This window comes from Gamsiella multidivaricata, assembly GCF_025024155.1.
Source record: "Gamsiella multidivaricata strain RSA 2152 chromosome Unknown BC939scaffold_137, whole genome shotgun sequence".
Classification (NCBI taxonomy): domain Eukaryota; kingdom Fungi; phylum Mortierellomycota; class Mortierellomycetes; order Mortierellales; family Mortierellaceae; genus Gamsiella; species Gamsiella multidivaricata.
This window is the reverse complement of record NW_026251845.1, coordinates 12,714-33,021: the sequence shown is the minus strand read 5'-3', so window position 1 is coordinate 33,021 and position 20,308 is coordinate 12,714. Positions and strand designations below refer to the sequence as shown.

Below are 20,308 nucleotides of genomic sequence, written 5' to 3'. Positions count from 1 at the left end.
ACGCGTTTCTGTTTTGGGCGAAATGAAGTTCTATTGATGCATGCGTGCATGCACTTAAAGAATTTCAAAAGCAATGACGTCACCTTTTTTTTTGACCTTTGTCTTCGACAGGCCCTGCGACCCGCAACACTTCTCCTGCCAATACCAGCGGATCGATTGCCCAGAACACAGACCGAGGACCAATGACCCACAACTACGCGCGATCTCTCGTCAGCGAGCTTTTTGCTCCCTTCGAACCGAGTAAACACAAGTTCTGGGACAAGGAGGTACGAGGACTAGCATTATTCTCAAACACAAGGACAGCCTTTTGTTTCCATGGAGATTCTTCTAATTGCTGTCTTCGCCAATATCTTCTATCTCCTTGCTAGGTCTGTAAGCATTTCCTCGTCAAGTTTTGTCCCAATAGCTTGTTCACAAACACAAAATCTGATCTAGGCAACTGCGACCTTGTCCACGACGAGAAACTGCGTGAAGAGTATGTATTCCTTGTGGTGCATTATATCATCTCGTATCAATTGCCTGCGATCAATGGATAAGATCTAACAAAAAAGCACCTGCGACCTCGCATCTCATTGAAACAATAACAGATATCAAAAAGCCCCCGATAAGGACTCTTACCGGTATGAAGAGGATTTCTTTGATTACCTTACCTATCTGCATAACGACCTTGAACGAAAGATTCGCCGAGGCAAGGAGCGTAAGGATAAGGAGGTTGATGAGCATGTAAGTCCCCCTTTTTTTTCTTCCTCGCAATCAGCAATCATGGTACTATGCTGTTGCCAAAGCCACCTCTGAAAACTAATACGACTTTATTTCTTTGCGTGTATCGATAGCTGCTCAACCCCCGCAAGGATGAAAAAGAGGAGAAGATTGTGATGCTGGAACAAAAGATCAAGGATACGCTCGCCAAAGTCGAAGAGGCTGGCGAGGAGGGCCGCGTGGATGAAGCCCAGGTGCTAACGGACCAGGCCGAAAAGATACAGGCGGATCTCGAACATCTCAAGCAGAACGACGACGTCAACCCAATCTTCAGACAAGAAAACAAAATGGAGGTCTGTCATGTCTGTGGTGCCTTCCTGGTCATGAACGATACCTCCAACAGATTGGACGCTCATCTCCAGGGTAAACAGCACACGGGATACCAAAAGATCCATGAAACCTATGAGGAGATGAAGAAACAGCGTGGCGACCGTTCTTATTCTTCCCGTGGCGATCGCAGCGGCGGTGGACGACACCGCGAAGGCGAATATGGCGGCCCTGGACCTCATAGAGATCACTATTCCGACAGCAGAGGCGACCGCGATCGCGGCGGCTACAAGGATTCAAGAAGCTACCGCGATCAGCCCTACCGCAGAGACGATCGCAGGGACAGAGATCGGGATGGCAGAGATGGAAGGGACAGACGAGACAGGAGCAGGGACCGTGGCGGCAGACGGGACTATGACAGAGATCGGGACAGCCGACGCGGGGGACGAGAGGACCGTCGCTATTAAGTAAGTGGAACAAGGATTGCAGGTTTCTCCATCGTTCTTAACACCATCAAACAGTCTACCAGTTTTTGCCAAAGACCTTACTCAATAATAAACATTGTAGCCCAAAAAAAAATTAAAAAATAAAAAATAAAATAAAAAAAAAGATTATCAGCGATATTATTATGTTTAGGGATAATGAGGAAACGAATAAATTACATTGCAAAGGGACTACAATACAAATGAACACAGCTAGAAATGACATAGAAGCGTGCCGTTATTGATGAGGGTGGTGACGCCTGGATTGCTGAGAATGATGATGAGGTGGTGGGGGCCCATAGGATGGTGCCGAGTGCTGTGAATGTCCATATGAAGGCTGCGAGTGACCAGGGTGATAGCCTGTAGAAGCTGGGGGTGGTGGCAACATCGACGCAGACGTTGAAGGACCATATGAAAACGACGATGGTTGATGTTTTGGTCCTGAAGACGTGTGCACTCCTGGTGGGGGCTGAAGGTACGATGGTGATGGTACCTGGCCAGGGATATGGTGCTGGAAGGGACTCGAGGACCTTCGCACATGTTGCTGGTACTGGAGATGCTGAGAGTGGTGCACAGGTGGCTCTGACATGCGAGGAGACATGACTGGCCCGACAAGACTGGGCATACCGGACGCAGAGGAGACAGCTGAAATCGGGATAGGAGAATAACGGGGCGGCATATGTCCTCCGTGGCCTATATGGATTGGAGATCCTGGTCCGTTGGAAGGACCGCCAGGTGCAGGCGACCCTCTCAGAGCTCCTGATCCAGGTAACTGTGGCGAGCTACTGTATCTCGAGATCGATCCGGAATGGCTGTGACCAAGGCTATGACTATGCCCATGGCCATGACCATGGCTATGTCCGTATCCGTGTCCGTGTCCGTGTCCATGAGAGTGACCGTGGCTTCCAGCAGACGTTGCCAACGACGAGTGCTGCAATGTCATGGACGACTCGTGGATAGGTCGAGGGTGTGGGGACAGGACCTCGATCTGACCAGACTGGTGCGAGCTATGGTGCTGAGCATAAGGCGGATAGGGCGCATGAGACGGTGGGTGAGGATATCCATGATGCTGTTGTGGCTGTGCATAGTACGGTCCCTGGTGCGACATGGGTGATCGAGCACGGACATTCGACTGTGGCGAAGGATTGGACCGCGGTATCATCTCCACATGACTAATACTGCTCGACCTCTGATGCTGCGAGTGGTGATGAGGTGCTTGTGCGGATGAGTAGTGCGAAGGCAGCATGACCGCTCCTGAAGGAGCAGGCGACATCGACATGGACGGCGATGCCACCCGCTGCAACGTAAGGCCACCAGAAGGAGAGGAGATGGGCGGAGGGGGTGAGCGATACCCGCTACTGACATGAGAGGAGCCGTAGTAGTGCTGAGCGCCGTAGGGCGGTCCAAGCACCGCAGGGTTAGGGTGAGAAGGATGCTGCTGAGAGGGATGCACTGGCTGATGAGAGTGGTCATAATAACCAGGTCCATTGGACGCCTTGGATGGATAACCGTGTCGCATGGTCGAAGCACTTGCTTCTGAGGCGCGCCTCTGGTTCGACGCCATGGTGTCAACTGCTTCAGATCCATAGAGACCATAGCCATGACGCGCGGGCTCAAACTCGTCCTCTGTCTCTACATCCTCAACCTCCATACGTGCACGTTCATTCGCATAGTGATGCTGCCTCTGCATCGGTTCCAGTCTTTGAATGTGATCCTGTCTCTGCAAGTATTCACGCGCCGGTGGATGAACCACCTCAAAATCGCGCTCCGGAGATTGAACACGGCTGCCTTCTTCACCGTTCCCAAACCAGTCTTCCACTGCAACATGGACATCCTCATCATCGTTGTTGAGCAAGTTGCCGATATTGGTAATACGTCTGGGCGGCGTGGGCTGTCGAAGCTCTTCTGTTTGGTGCACGTTGCCCCTGTCATCACCTTGGGGTGAAGGCATAAAATACCCCGTCCTTGGCCCTGCTCCAGTAGGCGAATGAGGTCGTTGCTGGGCGGTATATCCTGCAGGGGCGTACATTTCGGATCGGTCGCCCAAAGCCTGGTCCACATAACCTCCTTCCTGAACTCGCTGATAGGATTGACCGTGATCCAGAGGCGGCTCTCCATCGTCTACTGAGGGGACAAGGGGCGAGACTGGGCGCTCCATAGGAATGACGCCATCCGCAGCCAATTTCTCAGCGTTGTTGCTATAATGGTTACGGACCTGAATGAGTGTCTTTGTCTTCATGGCCTTCGAGATTTTGTCCCAGTCCTTTCCGTGAACACTCAAGAGTCTTGCGAAATCGATCTTCTCTTGCCGGGACCAATAAGATGAAAAATTAGGTCGGCGTGTTGCTCCGTCCATATTCACCTGGCCTGAGAGCTGACCATCATCCGCTGGAGAGGAAGCAGGCATAAATGGTGAGCTCACCTCTGAGGGGGGCTCGCGCGAGTATAGGGCTCTGAAAGATGTGGCAGTTGGAGTGGATGCCGCCTCCGTTGAATTAGCGCCAGCCTCGCTCTTGGGAACCACCTTCTTTCTTTTTCGTTTATCCGTTACATTCTCTGTCTCTTCCGCGTTGTTCGTCATCTCCACTGGTTCTTTCAAGGGCTCGTCCTTAGTGATCTCTTGAGTAACTAGTTTCCCTGCTCGACGACGACTCGACGGTGTTGCACTCGCTTCCTTGGCGATACCGGTAATTGTGCTGTTGGGTGTACCGGGTACAGATGCTCCAGCAGTGTTGGTAGCCTTGCCCTTCTTTGTCCTAGTTTTCTCAACAGGCGCAGTCTCAACATCCTTGTCTTCAACGGCCTCGTCGATGTCGGCCATCTCGAGATTGTTGGCGTCGTCCAGTGCACTAACACCAAATTTCCGCTTGTAGTTGAAGCAAAAGTTCCTGCACTGATCGACGGTCTTCGTACCCACCGCGTTCGCCACAGCATCGAAATCGCGACCGTACTTCTTCAGAGCTGCAATACATTTAGTATGTTCTGCGGTTGTCCATCGAGTGATTCCTCCGGAAGGCACAGGTGAGGTTTCTGCTGCGGCTCCGCTCTCTTCGACAGATCCAAGTAGGGCCGGAGAGATCTGTTTCGTTGCCATTGCTGAAGTATCTGCGGGAAATTCAGTATTGGTCGCTGCTTCTTCTGTTTTCGACGCAGTCTTGTCAATAGCAGGAGCTGAGACAGGAGAGACCTTCTCAAACTTGGACTTCTTCTCCTCGACCACCACGTCCTCTGTTGAGGCCTTGGGGCTAGGAGCCCCTGCGGCGGCGGCGGAACGGGTATTCGTGGCCTTGGATCTCGGCTTTCTGCGCTCGAGTGCTGGAATGACAGGCGTGGAAACAGTCGACGATGGCGCAGGGCTTGCCGCATTGCTGTTTGTCTCCTCGAGGCCAGGGGTTCCTGCATGTTGATTGGCAGCACCACTTCGAACGCGGCGTCTAGTGCCTAGCTCCGTATCAAAATCAACCCACGTCTGACTCATGTCCTGTAGATCGCGAACCTCCCTACTCTTCGCCTTCTTCCTGTTCGCCTGACCGATATCTTCGATCAGGGCACTGCCCTTGTGCTTCTTCCCTGGCTGTCCAGAAGGTGACGGTTGCTGTGTTACCTTTTCCTTGCGTTTGCCTGCTGCTGTCTTGCGTTTCCGGCCGCGGTTCGAAAGCATTTCCTTGAACCCAATCTTTTTCTTTTCGCGGTAGTAGAACAGCACACATTGGGAGGCGGTTTTGTTCTCGATACCCGCCGCAATCTTGCCGAACTGCTTTGGGAAGTTGAGATAGCGTTTGATAAAGGTCTGCCGTTCCTCTTCTGTCCATATATCCGTGACCGGACCGAGGCGGTAGAACTTGGCGGGGTCCGTCACCAGATGGTTGCGGTCAAAATAATGGACCTTCTCCCGGATGTAAGGGTCCAAAATCATCGGCGGCACTGTGGCGGCAGTTCGGGAGGCCCTCAGGTCGGGATTCCGCATGTCTGCATTCTCCAGACTCTGAATGATCTCTAACAGCTCAGCCTCGCTCCTAACAGCATCACTGTTATAGGCGCCACGTCGATTTCGAGTCGTGAACAGGACATTTTCGCTCTGGACCAAGTCTTCCTCGCGGACGTTTGCTGGCAGGGGTGCGTTCAACATCTTCTCCTTGATCTTGTCTAGCTTTTCGATCTTCTTGGTCCACACCTCCCAGTATTGCTTATACTCCTTCTTCAGTTCCAGTTCCTTCTCGTCCAACGCAGCAGCTTTGACAGCCATGTTGTGTAGCATTGCGCCCCTGAGCTGCCGGTGGCTATCGATGTTTTCCTGGTAGCAGGGATAATCCTCAATCGACTCGTAAATCTGAGGCTTGTCTTGGTCATGGCGGCGGTGATGAGACGAATTTCCATCGCGAGGGGATCCCAGTGCCGAGTGCACCCGTCCGTACTTTTTGGCACGAGTGTTGTTTTCGGCATAAATTTGATCATAGAGCTGAGGCCGACGCGTCTGCTGCCCCTTTCTCTTGTAGTACGGGTCGTCCTCATCAACAGGATGCTGGAGCTCATGCCGGGAAAATTGCTGTACGATCTGTCGACGTTTCTCCTTTCCTACTTCTGTATCCGATACATTCGTGTCAATGTCCTCGCTGTCGATGACATCTAACTTCGAGTCCTCCATATCTCTGTCCGGAACGACGTGAGCAGGGCTGGGTGCATCCCTGCCACCATCCATGAGAGAGTCCTCGTCCTTGGAGTTGTCATGACTAGCCTTGTTGGGCAGATCCGTTGTGGTATCGTCAATATCCATCACAGTCTCATCCGCCACATCTGCAGTTGACTTCGTATCCGGCTGTTCGATGTCAATCGATACATCGTCGTCCTCATTGAGATCAACAGTAACTGTCACCTCGGTCCCGACTTGAGGCTGCTCGTCCTTGTGGCGTCTATGCTCCGTCAAGAGTCCCTCGAGATGTTGAATTTGCCCATCAATCTTGTCGATCTCGACTAGAATGTTGGCGTGGTTCTCGAGCCCAATCTCCTCCTCTATGGAAATGTTGCTGTCCGCGTTAGCTTGAGCAGACGACAACCCTGATGACAAGAGAGATCCCGTGGGTGGGCTCCTTGTCGCCTTGGTGTCGTTTGCATCCTTCGCGACAACTAATTCATCCGTTGACGGGTTGGTGTCTGCGGTTCGAGCATCAGTGAGATCCTCCTTTGGCGCTAGTGGCGTGCTGACAGCGACAGACTCTTCCTGTGTTACCATTCCACCAGTTTCCTCACTTCCTGCTTTGGCATCAGTATCCTTCTCGGTATTGCTGACTTTGGCAGGCGTGATCGAAACTGAGATGTCCTTATTACTGCTGTCTGCTGTCACCATATCAACAACAACATCGTCGCCAACATCAGTATCGGGAGGCTGATTAGATTCTGCCATTTCTGCCGCGTGTACCTGCGTCGCTACGGGTTCTGGCTTTGGGCCTTCAATATGGGGCGAGGTATATGCTGCTGAGTTTGCTGTGATGCTACTGTCGTTGCCCGCATTGCTGCTGTCGGTTTGCCCTGAACAAGATGATATCTCCTGATTGTCGCTCATTGTAATGTTGATGTGCTTGTCCTTCTTGTTGCCCAGCTCAGACTCCAGTCCAACTGTACCATCCAATCTGCCCGGTTGCTTAATGTCCAGGTCTGCAGACGCAAAAGCGACACTAGGATGGTCTTTTGTGACATGATGTTCCCGAGAATGCGCTCCAACTGATTCGTTATGGCTAGCATCTTCCGACGTGGGAGCACTAGGGACCCTTTGCCTCCTGCTATCGCCAGCGTGCCACGACCGACTATCCATGTCCGACTGAGGGCCAGCTCCGTCGAGACGATTGTAAGTGTCGCGCTCTCGATCCCGCACTTGATCCTTGCCTCTGGCAGTAAGCTCTCGGCTAATGTCTTCTACATGGTAACGACTCCGTTCTCCTGTAGAATCGCCATCCTTTGTGGTATCGTCCTCAGCCTGTCTCGATTCCCGAGAATTTTGTGAGTGAGAAGAGGACGGGCCAAAATCATTTACATTTACTGATTTTGTGGGAGCGCGCTCACTGCCAAGCGTGTCTCCTACTTTCCCAACGGACTGTCGAGACTTGTCCAAAGTATACGCCAACAAATCCCGGTCGAGATCCTGGACAGTCGCCATTGAACGTGCGTTCGACCCTCGCTCCCGCTCCCTTTCCCGTTCGCGGCTATTTTGGTCGAAAGCAGGGCGCGTTGGTATAGGGCCATCATGATCTTTATCCGATTCGCGGAGCCATATCGGACGCTCACGAACTCTATCACGATCTCGCTCTCGCTCCCGCTCGCGTTCTCGTTCTCGTTCACGTTCCCGCTCTACCAGCTCACGCACATCCAGGTCGCCGCCTTCTCGTCCTGAGAAAGAATCGCGTCCTTTGGCATCGGAATTCCAGAGCCCTCGGTCACGTAGATCCCTATCTCTGCCGTCCCTATCGCGCAGCTCTCGAGTGGTGATTCCAAGTTCCCGAAGATCACGTTCCCTGGGATCACGATCTCGGTAGTCGGCTTCCCTCGAGTAAAGCATATCGCGATCTCTCAAGTCCCGCTCTCGTAGAGGCATATCGCGCATGTCCCGGATATCTCTTGGGTCCCTAGGAGGTCTAGGATCACGCATATCTCGAATGTCCTGACGGATATCTCTGTTTCTGAAATCCCTGTCCCTGTCGAACTCTCGGGGAAAATGGCTCAGCCGCCCTCTCCAGTCGTCCCGGTCCATATATCGAGCTGGCCCCAGTCCTAGCCCAATGGTGGGTCCCATTCCAGGAGAGTTTGGGCCAAAATACTCCATTGATCGTCCGCCATGGTTGGCCTCGTTTGATGACCCTTTGTAATTTGGTGGGGGACTGAAATCTCGAAGATGTGATATTGACGAGTTGTTTGCCGCTGAACTAGATCCAAAGTGTCTTGATGATACTGATGACTGTGCTGCATGATCGGCCATGCCCGGGCTATTCTTTAAGCTCTCCGATGATCTAAACCGAGCGTCACGAGATGGAAACCGTTCCGGATATTTCAACCGAGGAGACTATATAATCACGGAACAAACGGCACCACTTTTTCGATTAGTAATTTGTTCGAGTTCATATCCTTGGTGTCCCTTTTTTGCCCGATCTCTAATAGCACAGGTAAAAAGATAGACGACAGAGCAATAGACCCGAGGGAGACAGCACGGTAGGGGAGGGGGAGAATAATCGAAAGTAAGAGCGAGTAATGTAATACGACGATAGTACCTCCTGGAAGCCCATCTCGGACGGTGGTGGACCATCTGGTCCATTCCTGTTCGGATGGCCAATAGTCCCGCTCCTCGGGGGTCTCCTCCTATCTGAGTTTGAGCTACATTCAAGGGCAAAGGCGGCAATAAGATGGACAGGTCAAAAACCATGCGGGATATCCCAATAACATCTCTTCTTGCTTGTCATCGTCGCTACTCCTTACAAGTCTCTTGGTCGGTTTCGTTCATCTCTCTCCTGTGAGCGACTTCTTTCATAATATTTCCTACTGTCCAAAATTAAGTCAAGCAAGGGCGAGCAAAATGGGTCATGCGTCCGTTCACTTTACGCCATTGGAATACAGCAGAACATCATTGCAAGCAAGATAGCCCATGATGGATGCTCTTACCTTGGACCAGAGTATGAGCGATCATGACTCTCGGACCTTGGTTTGGTCGGTGGTGGCGGTGAGCGTGAGGACGAACGTAGATGTTGAATACCTCCAGGCGAACTGACAGTTGAGTGGATACGAGACGACTTGAGCTGACTGGAGGCAGTTTGCAGTGGAGACAGTAGTGGGGATCTTTCCATGGCTTCTTTTATCGTGATATCCCTCGACAGCTAATCGAGTCGAAGGATCCTTTTCGTTCGTTCGTTCGTTCGTTTGATTGATGCTTGCTAGCTGGATGGGGCGCGATGGCTGTTCGTTACGATGGTGAGAGAGCGGCTGGATCGTTATGGTTCTGGGGAAAGAAAAGATGGTGATGAAGGTTGACCGTGTCCCGTTGCAGCAAGATGCTCTTTTCCTGCGAGGGCGTCGTTTGAGAGCGGGTGGTGTGGTCAGTTCAAAGATTACTTTACTCTCCGTGGTACTCTCACGGTATATTTGCCACCAGAAATCGAACAATCGATACCTTGGTGCAAATAGAGATGAAATTGCATGGATGAGCAAGCAAGGCTCAATCGGTCTATGGGGATCGTAGTTGCAAAGTCGATGCAAAGGATGAAAGGAAGGAAGGGTGGCGATGAGGGGAGAGAGGTACACTGGTGGTAAACGATGGCAAGGGGAGCGATGGGGAGCAATAGCACTCATTCAAGGCGGCCCATATCACGTGTAGTGCCAAACCGCCTCTTTCACCCCGATGCATCCAACAAGTCCACAACGCGATATGGTAATCAAAACAAGGCATCGTTTAGTGCAGCAGATAAACAATGTATGAGATGGATATGATCTATTGGCGCAAGTTACAAGGTGGTGGTAGGGCCTGCAGGCACAACAGGCACAGCCTGGATTAGCGCCCGAGATTTCTGAGCAATGAACCGTGACTTGAGCTCCTCCACGAAAAGGTTTCGCTCCACAGCAACGCCTCCCAATACGGAGGAATTTTCCTGGGCACGACTACGGGTAGTTCGATAGCAGATAGGATTGTGAGGAAAAGAGTTAATACAGGATTGTGATGCATCAGAGAAATAGAAAGAAAGGCAGGCGCCAAAACTTACCGGATGAGGTACGGAATAACGCGGTGGATGGGTCCATATGGGACGTTCTTGTAAATGTCATAGCCATGACGTCCAAGAGTGTACGAGATCTGGTCGCACATACCCATCAGCTGACCAAACATGACAAGACCAGACTGAGGAGTCAGGCTCAGTTCCTCCATGCGCTCGCAGGTGCGGATCACCGAACCCCCGTTGTGTGAGGCTACAAACAGGACCACAGGGGAGTTCTGAAGCGAAAGTGTTGATGGTGATGATCCCTCGCTCTGCGACTCACTCTTGCCTTGGTTCGCCTTGAGTTTACTGGCCATTTGTCCCAGCATGAAATCGACGCCGGCATTGTACGACTTGTGGGTGGCCTCGATTCCATTGCAGATCGGATCGCCGAGACCCAGCTCCTGCGCTCCCTTGCGCTCACTGACCATGTACGCACCGCGAACTAACTTTGCTGCCATGATGTAATCATTTCTTTGAGCACGGGTATAGTCTTGCTGGAGACGGGTCAGCGCATCCTTGAGGTACATTTGGTAGGTGTTGTAGATTAAGGGTCCATCGGCATGAGGGGTATGGTTGTATTGCTCCATAAGATGTAGGGCCACATTGTCGATCGCAGGCTGAAAATAGCTCTGCTCAGCGTCAATCATCAGTCGGGTATGGGTCTTCTCCGCCTAGTCGCATAGCTTTTCCATGCGGGCTAGTAAGCACCTGTAGTCATCCAGATCCTCCTTTGCAAGGCCAGAAATGACGGTAGCGGACTCGTCACCAGCATGAGTGGAAGCGAACAAAGCGCGGGTCTCGTCGCGGTTCAATGAAACGGTACTCGTGAAGTCCACCCAGTCAACGTGACCATTCTGATCCTTGTCGGCCTCTTTAAACAACTGGTCGGCAACGGCCTCGAAGGAACCGTACATTCCTCCAGGGCTGGGGAACAATTTGAGTAGCTGCCTGAATTCTTCCTTTGTGATCTTTCCATCACGATCCTGATCCATGTTCTTGAATGTGCTCTGAAGAGTGTTAAGCGTCGAAGAAACCTGTTGAAGGAGCAAAGGCGAGCTTATGGCAGTGACCTTGATGGCGGCAAACGACCTTGATACGTTGGAGGCAGTCTCGATGCAGGCACTAATCTGGTTCGCAATGTCGTCTGCGCTCTTATTGCATCGCGCACGAATGTCGAAAGATGTCTGGCTGGTCAGGTCAGACTCGTTTAAGTCAAACTCAATCGACAGATCCAGAATAGAATTGATTCCTGCGTTCTTGAACGAGTTCATGGTTCCAATGCAGTCTTCTGCAGTCTCGCCACTAAAGGGAGGCAAAAAAGGTTTGTCCATAGTTTATTAAGTGTTGCACACAGCCACCGTAGTCGTCATAAAGGACGCGTACAGTCACTCGCTGTGAAACCATATGCGAGGTCCAAAAGGTCACCTCCGGAACTAGTCCAAAAGCAGTTGGGAGAGGGATAATAGGTACATTCTCGAGAAACTAAAAAAAAAAGAAAACAAGCGAGGAACGGCCGTCATAAAAGGATTCATTCAAACTTACCCACAGAACTGGGCAAAGAAGGTCTTTCGCCCGATCCAGTATGCAGGAGCACTCAGATGCATCATCTCGGCCAAGCGGATCAGCTTAGGGGTCAGATCAACCAGCAGGTTGAAAGTGCACATCTTGTAGACGAACAAGGACAGCAGCAGATCAGAGGTCGACTTTTTCTCGACACCGATGCGGTTGTGCTTGTCCTTGAGGTTCTGAGTAACACTGCCACCTGTTGGAGCGGAGGACGAGGACTTATCCGAGCTGAGTTCCATCTGAGGAGCCTTGGAGATCTGGTTCATTAGTATGACTGAAGCGACGAGAGCAACTGTGCCTCCAATGGCTACCTTGGTCCAAAGGGGGGAAGTAGTGAACACGGACATTACAGGTACGACAGTAATGGGTTTTTTAGGGGCGGAAGAGAGATAGCGTGTGAACAAAAAGGTGGACGAAGACGGTGAAGAGGACGGCGGCGGATAGGGGGAGGGGGGAGCGAGGCGTGTGTGTCCACGGGAGTGGGAAATGAAAGCCCTCAGGGGTGTGTAAAATGACTGAGAAAACAGCTTACGGGAAAAGGGAGCCGAGGCCTGGCCGCGGACGGCCTTAAAGGAGAATGTGAGTACGCGGGAGGCCATTTGTTTGTTTGTGTATTGATTATTTGATAGTGCGATTGTTTATGAGAGACAATCCAACCAGGGGCAATGGGGGAATGATAATGGGTGCGAAAAGCAAAACAAGCCTGGGAGAGAGGGTGCTGGTCCTTGGCCAAGACAGTGAGAAAAAGAAGGGATTTGTGCGTGCACGCTCTGAACGTACATCCGCATTTTTATCAAAGGAAACGGTGCCCACTATGCAGCCTAAATCATAATCGAAACGAGAACAAAATAGGCGGAAATCCTTTCCCCACGGCGCCCAGGAACTAATCCCATGCAGCCAATGGCGATTTCTTCACTCCTTGTCGTACGACCCGCCTAATGCTACAGGATCTGGTGCAGCATATTAAGCTAACTTGCTTTAGTCTATATGGCCTGAAACATGTCTAATTAATGAGAACAATGATTCCAAGGGTGGACGACCAGGGCCTTCGCTAAACCCATGGGCCCTTTTTGCGTTGCCAATTTGATGTTATGGATGTTCGTGTTAGGGGTTTGTTGCACAGCCATCGATTTCCGTGTCGCCCGGAAGCCGAAACATCTAGAGCTCGAAACGGGAGGTGGAAATAATCAATCAAGTGTTCAACAAGTATACCGTACAGTTTTACCATGTGGAGGGGGGCTTGTTCGTCATGGAATACTTCAAGGGTGACAGCCTATCGAACGCTGTTTTAAGCGGTACCATCTCGAACTGGGAATAGGAAGTTCGATCGTAAGTATCCCATTTTCCATGCATAGCTCGAAGCCAGTGGTCATAAACTCCAGCTTGTCGGCCGTCAGGACGTTGGCGGCCCGTATCTCTGTGAATATCACACTTCTTCGAGTAGGCGAAGAGGTACCATGGAACGAATGTCGCGCCTTCATTCAAGTACACATTACTCAATTCCTTATCCAATGCTGACATTTCCATTACATCGGTGGCCGTGAAGCCCAGAACCGAGGTGTACAAGAATGCAGAGGCGTATATTTCGGATTGAGGATAGTGGAGAAAAACCATTGAATTCTAGGTATCGCAAGTTGGCTAATAACTTGCCATGAACGCGTATTTTCGCGTATGTCTTTTGTAAGTTTTAAAATGGAACTGGCTCTACTCACCCATGGCAAAAGCCGGCTAGCGAATCTGCAGCTTTCGTTATATTGCCTTTTTTATTGACACCAGATCCCCCAGACGCGCAGGTCAGCTTTCGTTATATCGCGCGGCTGGTCTCTCTGCCTGTCTATCTCATGATACAATTTTAAACGACCAAAAGAATCTTGCTTTTGCACTGTTTTGAAGATGGGGATAAAAATATTATAGTACTACAGTAGATGAATACAAGCTTTTTTTTTTTTTTTCCTATAGTCCCTAAGTCCGGCGTCAAGGATGGGCTTTCATCACCCTGTCGAGTGTCTCGGATACCAAGAAGGCAATATCGTTTCTCATCTTCGCCGTCTGAATCACGTCCTTGACATCGCACCCTGCATTCTCAATATTTGCCGACAACAATCGACCGCTCTTCGGATGGATCTTGATCAAGAACTGCGTCAAAATCGGTTTCCTGTTCCTAGCGCTCCGCGCGTTCACTTTCGCAACCAAATTGGGGTTCACAGTGTACAGAGTAGCCGATTCGGGCATGATCTTGTACTCGAGAATGAGTGAGTTGGACTCTGGTAAGAATTGAATCGACTCGAGACCGACGCCCTCCTGGTATTGCTTCGTTGCCTCCACACAGTCCTTGTACGCTTTCTCAATCTCGGGCCGACGGAGGACACTCATCTTGACAGCCTCCTTGGCCTGCGACTCGGACTGGATGCACTGCGTGACAAGTCTCTGGTTGCTGTCCTTGAGCTGTGTCTCTTGCCACTTCAGATTTTCAATCTCGGCAGTCATCTCCTCCAAGTCCTGGTGAAGATGGTGCAATTGCTGGGTCTGAAGATATGAAAGGTCAAAAAGAGACCGAGGGCTTCTTGTCAGTTCCTGGTCGCTTTTTTTTTTTTTTTTTTACCAAGGTTCGCCATCCAACGAAAAATCTAACTAATTCCCATACCTGTGCTGTTAGAACCCTTTGAGAATGCTCTAATGTCATGCCCTATTGTCAGAAAGAATAATAATAATAATAATAATAATAAAACAATAATTAGCATGCGGATCAAACGACCACCATAAAAGTCAACATAGGACAAGACATACCCTGTACTGGTCATCCATCTTTTTCATTTCCGTCAACTCTCTCTCCTATGAAACCCAATAAGCGCGCGTGGTCAGTCTATAAGTTCACTAGCTTCCACTACGCCATGACTACCGCTGTATCGACGGTTCCTGCGTACCATGCTTTGTATATCCTTAAGTGATTTTGTCAATTCAAGGATTCCTTTGTGTAGTTCCTCATAATCTAGTGTAAGAGAAAGACATTGTCAGCTCTGAGCAGCGCGAAATAGCACGTTGCATTAATACGATCCGTCATCCTTATTTGCAGTTCCTGGATCCCCCTTACCTCGGCATGCGGCCTCTGAAGTCTCACTAATCTGATCCTGCAACTGAATCACGCTCATCTCTGTCTCTTCCTCTTCCTTTTTGGCTATTGCAGCCTTGGCTTCCATCTTTTGATTGCTGTCCAAGGTGATGTTGAGAGGGATTTCCTCCGCAATATATGCTAGAAACCGTTCTTTCGTGGCCAATTCCGTGTAGCTGATCGCCAGTTTATCGAAATGGCTCTATCAGAGGACAAAGGCACAACATTAGATGAAGCGGCTCAATTGCATATGTCTTTATCTTCTCATGTCTATAATCGCCCCGGTCCACTTTCATCATCTGGACAGTATATCAATACCTTGTAGTATTGTAAATCTCCCTCGGTCCGTGTCAACGCCATAGCGGCTCCACCAGAGATAGCTTCCAGTTTTTCGAGTTTGTTCTCGACTAGGAATTCTTCTTGGAGTCCATGGATGTATAGCCGACTGTGCTGGAATTCGGTCGTAAGACTTATCAAGCAAGAACGAAGAACAGACAAGGCCAGCTGTCAGATTGCAATTTAAAAAAAAAAAAAGTCTCCCGCAATGTAATTGATGTCGTCGAACTTGGTTGCTCTCCTAAAGTACAGGTGCCACATACGCATTGCAGAGCTCAATGGAACTCCTGGTCGCTTCTGGATCCATGGCGACCGTGCTTTGTGATGACTGTTGGAGGTATGATAGCAATCAGCTTGCATCAGGGGTTTATTTTATTTACAGTTCCCCAATTGATAAATTGACGCAGGTGTCCTTTTGTACGCTCAAAGTCACAATGTCCCATCCCCACCTTCTAAGTCGGAAATACTGACAGTGCATACAATCGGGATGGATATATATCAAACCCCCCTAAAAACCCCCTAAAGCCCCTTCGGGGCCCAGGGAACCGGCATCAGAACTAATTTGAGCCTTTTTTGGATGCGTTTGAAGTCCCAGTTGACGCGGTGACGTGCATGTGTGTGTATGGAACGCGATCCCTATCGCGTGCATGCCGGAACGACGCGTGCACCTGAGGAAATTTGTAGACGCCGGTGCACAAGGGCCTTGGTACTACTACATGCAGTATAAGTGATATTACCGCAAATAGTGGTGTCTTTTCATTCAGCTCTAGTCGATATGATACGAATAATTTAAGCAGGGTTTCTAACAAGATAAAGTTTCTTTTCAAAAGAAGGAATGAGATGCAGAAGTAAAGTGAGGACAAGTCGGAAGCGAATGGAGCACGAGAGCAAAGAACAGAGTGAACGAGGCGAGCGGCTTCCTTCTGTCGCTCAGCACCACCGCAGATGCTGCCTAGCCCATAAAAGCCGGACGTGCCTAGGATCTTGGCGAACTTCCACTGGTCCTGCACGTCGCCAGTGCGTGTTTCCCCCCCCCTTCCTTTTTTTTTTGTCAAGGCAGCAATGTCTATCTGGTAATGCCATCATATAATGCACCACTCCTTTCATGCCTCTTTGCTCAATATTGCTCTGCCATTTCGCTCTCCATTTTTTTTTTCAGAAATCAAAAATGAGAACAGAGTTAGGTATCAGCACCCCCGCAAGGTCTTCGTTGCATTGTTCGATTGAACTCTGATGCAAAATGAAAGTCTAATGGCATCTTCCAAGAAATAAAGGCAGAGAGAGAGCCTGCAAAGGGTACCTCTGCAGCGATACTTCGACTGGGATTGGTTTGTTCCTCAAGTAGCTATCGATGGTCATCCATTGATTTTTGGAGGATGGGACCACACGGGTACCATCTGGTCGTTTATGATATATTGTAGTCAAGAAAATGAAATGAACAAGACGAAAACAACTTTTTACATCAGACAAAAATGAGAGGAATAAACCAAATGAGGAGGGCGTTGCAGTATCTGTGGATCGATCATTATCTTCAATCCGGAGAGGCGGTAAAATGGGAGCCATGGAGCCATCCAGCGAGACCGAGTAGAGCCAAGAGGGAGAGCATCGATGGAGCCCATTTAACCATGAGATGGATACGAAAGGAAGAGTTGAGGGAGCAGGAGCAGGACGAGGATAAAGTGAGTGGGCGATGCAGCTCCTTCAGTCGGAGTGGCGGTGTCCTGTGGATGCAAAGAAACGGAAAAAGAAAAGAAAAAAAAAGTGTTCAAGCAAAGACTGGGGACGTCAGTGTCAGTGTGAGAAGCAATCGGATTGCACATCGTCGTGTTGTGCTTCAAAATCCGCTCGCAGGAAAACCGCCACCCCCAAATGAAGTACCAAAGGATCCGTCCAGAAGCCTTTGCATCACTTCGCGCTTGTGTTGCTCGTCTTGCTTCTTCTTCTCGGGGCTGTTGTCGGACCCTCCAGACTTGGCACTTCGGATACTGGCGGCGTCAGATTGGACCGACATACCCATGTTGCCAAACTGCGGGGCCCTCTTTGAGCTACTAGCGTTGCTATTGTTGCTGACTGCAGTCGTGCCTGTGATATTCGAGCGGATACTGGCTACGGAACTTGACACGTTTGCGGACGTAGCCTGTTGAGCAGCAGCCTTGTTCTTGGATCCTGCGAAAGAGAAAAACGACTGTTTGGCTGCTGGGGCTGACTTTGGAGGGTTTGCTGCTGGTGGTGGTGGTGAGGCTGGAGGTGGCGTCAGCGGCTCTGTATTCCAGTGCTGGGGCTGCATTGCTCCCAGGAGCGAGCTCCTGTTCCTGACCATGGGATGCGGTAAAGCTGTTCCCTGAGATCCATTCATAGAGAGACGCTGGTAGTCCGGTGAAGTCGGGTTAGATCCTGGGGACAATGGGGGCGGTGGTGTAGGCTGGAAGAGGCTGTGGATATTCTGCTGCTGTGACATATAGGGATTTGATCCGTAGGGTCCTGCACCATGATCATCACTTTGGTCGTGTGCACGCCATGCGTGCTCTGCTGAGATGCTTTGACTCTGTGCCTGTTGTTGCTGAAGTTTGAGCTGTTGCTGCTGAAGCATCTTCTTGGCTGCAATCATGACCTTGAGAGACCGAATCTGGAGTCCTGTCTGCTGAGAGAGTGCTGCGGTTTCGTAGACCATGGCTGCGGTGGACATGTTAAGCATTTGATGGAGAGCATGTGTTGCAAGATCGCGGAGGCGGTCAAGACCGTACATATCTGCGAGCAGCAACAATTGCGATAAGACCTGAGAATGATGCTGTTGGGCAGTTACTAGATGGTCCGTGTAAAGATACTGTAGGAATGCCAGAACGACTGTATACGGCTCCGGGAGGGACAAGGTCTTCTTTGCAAATAGCGATGGGTCGTAGTCGTTATTCTCTTCAGTGTTTCCCGAGTTTGCTGCCGCGTCCAGTTCCTCCTGTTCACGCAAAAGCGCCCCAAAGTAAGGCCAACGAGCCGCTAGAATCGAAGAGTTGACTGGGATACGCTGGCCATCGATGGTCAAGATCTCAAAGTCGGCCATTGCCGGATCATTCAGCAGCCCCAATCCCAACTCCTGTGCAGTTTGGGTCATCGTCGTGGGTGGATGCTGGTAGATACCAAATGCTTCCAGGTCGACAATGGAGACATGCTCAAAGTTGGTCTGGCGATTCTGGTAGTCGTCTGCAAGGCTCCTGTTCCTGTTTCCAAAGACAAGGTATGCATTCGAAGACTCGAGCAGCAAACCTCGGTTCCATGAGCCAGAGCTGAAGACAGAGCCGGTATCGATGCGGGTCCAGACCAGGCTTGAGAGATTTAGGGACCAGATGCTGAAGGACTGCTGAGTATTGGTGAGATAGGTGCCGGAGAGAAGCAAATGTTGTCCTGCGATGGCGCCTGTTGGGAAGCGAAGGCCGGGTGGGAGCAAGCTGCCAGACATAGAGTGCGAGTGATCCTGAATCTGGAACTGAGGTGGGCTGAGAACCTGGAGCTCGCGCTTGACGTCTGTGAAATTAAAGTTCGAGTACAGGTAGATGGGATGCTCCTCCTGCTGGACCGGCGTGGATGTCATAATATGAGAAAGACGGTAAATCGACGAGCGATTTTCCGAAGGAGGCGAGCTGCTGAAGTTGCCAAAGCTGCCCGCCCCACCGGAGAGACGTGACATAGGACCTCCCTTTTTGGTGAGTGCCAGGTTGGATGAACTCTTTCGAAGCGAGGGCGTATAGTGGAGCGTTGAGTTCGAAGAGGCCTTGCGAAGATAGGACGTCGGGAAGCCGTCTGCAGACGTGGGCGAGAGCGGGTTTGGAGAGGTCTGGTCAATCTCGCTTCCAATCTGAGGGATGGCGGACCCTTGGCCACTACCACTGACCGCAATGGAACGGTAGGATCCACAGTGCTTGTCGAAGGGCATCGAGGCAACCCACTGCCAGCTATCAAGGTCGAGAACATTAATCTCTTCGATGTATTGGTTGCCGATATCCTGACCTCCGATGACAGCTAGCTTGCTGCCAGAGATGCTGGAGAGGTGCGCGTAACGGGGTTTAGGTGCATGGGGTGAAGAAGGAATGCGAACCTGGCGCCACTGCAAGAGCTCGAGATCTAGCACCTTGATGTCATCAAAGACAACTAGGTCCTGTTGCTGGCCGTCAATCGTGGAGAGGGAGGGGCCCATACCTCCAAAGAAGACGATCATGTTCTTGTAGGGGTTTGCCGAGTGGAAATATCTCTCTGTGGGAGGAGGCGACATCTCGTTCTCGTCCTCTGCGCCGGGATCGCCGACGGGCAGCTGTGTGGGCATAACATTGACAATCTCGGAGACATTCTCCCAGCGAAACTCGTCGAGATGGAGTATAAAGAGCGAGTTGGTCATCTGTCGTGTCTGGATCAATCGACCTCCAAAGAGGTATAATTTATCATCGACGATGGTCATTGTCGCGCCGACGAGGGGAGGGGGGATGTCGCCCGTTGTGATACGGGACGTTGTGGTCAAGTCCGAGATGGACTGGAGCCCCGGCGCTGGTGCTGGCATGGTGGATTACTGTGATGAATGCTGTTGCTGTTGCTTATGCTGATGCCGGCTACTTGTGAGTATATCGGATGTCCTGAATGACCGGTGGATTAAAAAAAGACGACCAATGTTTGTCCTCTTGCCAAAAGAAAAAAAAAGAAAAAAAAAAGACGTGGACTAGAAGGACGACAAACAGAGACGATCTTCCTTTTCTCGAGTGGGTGCGTGTATCTGTTGTGCGACGTGAGCGAGGGTGGTCCCTTGGCGATGCGTGTCTGGATGGAGAAGGGAGGGTGGGAAGGAAAATCGATAAGCAAGATGGAAAAGATATTCCTGTTAGTAAACAACAAGAGAGCGGACAAAACGCGAGAGAGCTCAAGCAGACCCCGCCCAAACAAAGAGCCGCAGCTGAAGAGAAGAGTAAGAGCATGGCGCCAAAAGGGCTTCTTCTGAAGGAGGTTCGTTGATCCCGCAGCAGCAGCGATCCATTGACGGACATCATTTGCTGTTGTTATCCAGAAGAGAGAAGTGGAATTGA

General features: G+C 50.7%; 5 protein-coding genes across 5 annotated transcripts; 1 reads left to right on the top strand and 4 right to left on the bottom strand.

The window, feature by feature from the left end:
* Nucleotide 1: 1 nt before the first annotated feature.
* BC939DRAFT_470011 (uncharacterized protein) lies at nt 2-1,688 on the top strand. Its single transcript, XM_051558073.1, has 4 exons — nt 2-266; nt 369-475; nt 588-723; nt 834-1,688. Exons 1-4 carry the CDS (start codon nt 183-185, stop codon nt 1,491-1,493), a joined length of 987 nt encoding a protein of 328 aa, XP_051406257.1. The 5' UTR covers nt 2-182; the 3' UTR covers nt 1,494-1,688.
* BC939DRAFT_470010 (uncharacterized protein) lies at nt 1,613-9,395 on the bottom strand. Its single transcript, XM_051558072.1, has 4 exons — nt 9,153-9,395; nt 8,970-9,032; nt 8,765-8,867; nt 1,613-8,559 (listed from the first exon to the last, which is right to left on the bottom strand). Exons 1-4 carry the CDS (start codon nt 9,332-9,334, stop codon nt 1,747-1,749), a joined length of 7,161 nt encoding a protein of 2,386 aa, XP_051406256.1. The 5' UTR covers nt 9,335-9,395; the 3' UTR covers nt 1,613-1,746.
* A 593-nt stretch (nt 9,396-9,988) lies between these two features.
* BC939DRAFT_482242 (FAD-linked oxidoreductase-like protein) lies at nt 9,989-12,069 on the bottom strand (the record flags this gene model as incomplete). The annotated part of the gene is made up of 4 exons (XM_051559102.1): nt 9,989-10,142; nt 10,244-10,864; nt 10,946-11,539; nt 11,780-12,069. 4 exons carry the CDS (start codon nt 12,067-12,069, stop codon nt 9,989-9,991), a joined length of 1,659 nt encoding a protein of 552 aa, XP_051406255.1.
* Nucleotides 12,070-13,561: 1,492 nt separating this feature from the next.
* BC939DRAFT_533760 (uncharacterized protein) lies at nt 13,562-15,605 on the bottom strand. The gene is made up of 7 exons (XM_051561713.1): nt 15,512-15,605; nt 15,231-15,381; nt 14,895-15,114; nt 14,728-14,792; nt 14,591-14,635; nt 14,448-14,489; nt 13,562-14,329 (listed from the first exon to the last, which is right to left on the bottom strand). The coding sequence occupies exons 1-7, from the start codon at nt 15,553-15,555 to the stop codon at nt 13,778-13,780; spliced, it is 1,119 nt and encodes a 372-aa protein (XP_051406254.1). The 5' UTR covers nt 15,556-15,605; the 3' UTR covers nt 13,562-13,777.
* A 2,215-nt stretch (nt 15,606-17,820) lies between these two features.
* BC939DRAFT_404168 (uncharacterized protein) lies at nt 17,821-19,791 on the bottom strand (the record flags this gene model as incomplete). Its single annotated transcript, XM_051552791.1, has 4 exons — nt 17,821-18,158; nt 18,207-18,880; nt 19,112-19,515; nt 19,570-19,791. Coding segments are annotated over 4 exons (1,638 nt in total), but the record flags the coding sequence as incomplete, so codon positions are not given.
* Nucleotides 19,792-20,308: the final 517 nt, after the last annotated feature.

Coding starts and splice junctions, on each gene's coding strand:
- BC939DRAFT_470011 (XM_051558073.1), top strand. CDS start 183: ATGACCCACAACTACGCGCGATCTCTCGTCAGCGAGCTTTTTGCTCCC. Junction 267..368: donor ACAAGTTCTGGGACAAGGAG/GTACGAGGACTA, acceptor TCTCCTTGCTAG/GTCTGTAAGCATTTCCTCGT. Junction 476..587: donor GACGAGAAACTGCGTGAAGA/GTATGTATTCCT, acceptor AAACAATAACAG/ATATCAAAAAGCCCCCGATA.
- BC939DRAFT_470010 (XM_051558072.1), bottom strand. CDS start 9,334: ATGGAAAGATCCCCACTACTGTCTCCACTGCAAACTGCCTCCAGTCAG. Junction 9,033..9,152: donor CGCTCATACTCTGGTCCAAG/GTAAGAGCATCC, acceptor AATTTTGGACAG/TAGGAAATATTATGAAAGAA. Junction 8,868..8,969: donor CGAAACCGACCAAGAGACTT/GTAAGGAGTAGC, acceptor CCTTGAATGTAG/CTCAAACTCAGATAGGAGGA.
- BC939DRAFT_533760 (XM_051561713.1), bottom strand. CDS start 15,555: ATGGATCCAGAAGCGACCAGGAGTTCCATTGAGCTCTGCAATGC. Junction 14,490..14,590: donor AGATGGATGACCAGTACAGG/GTATGTCTTGTC, acceptor TTCTGACAATAG/GGCATGACATTAGAGCATTC. Junction 14,330..14,447: donor AAAGGGTTCTAACAGCACAG/GTATGGGAATTA, acceptor TCATATCTTCAG/ACCCAGCAATTGCACCATCT.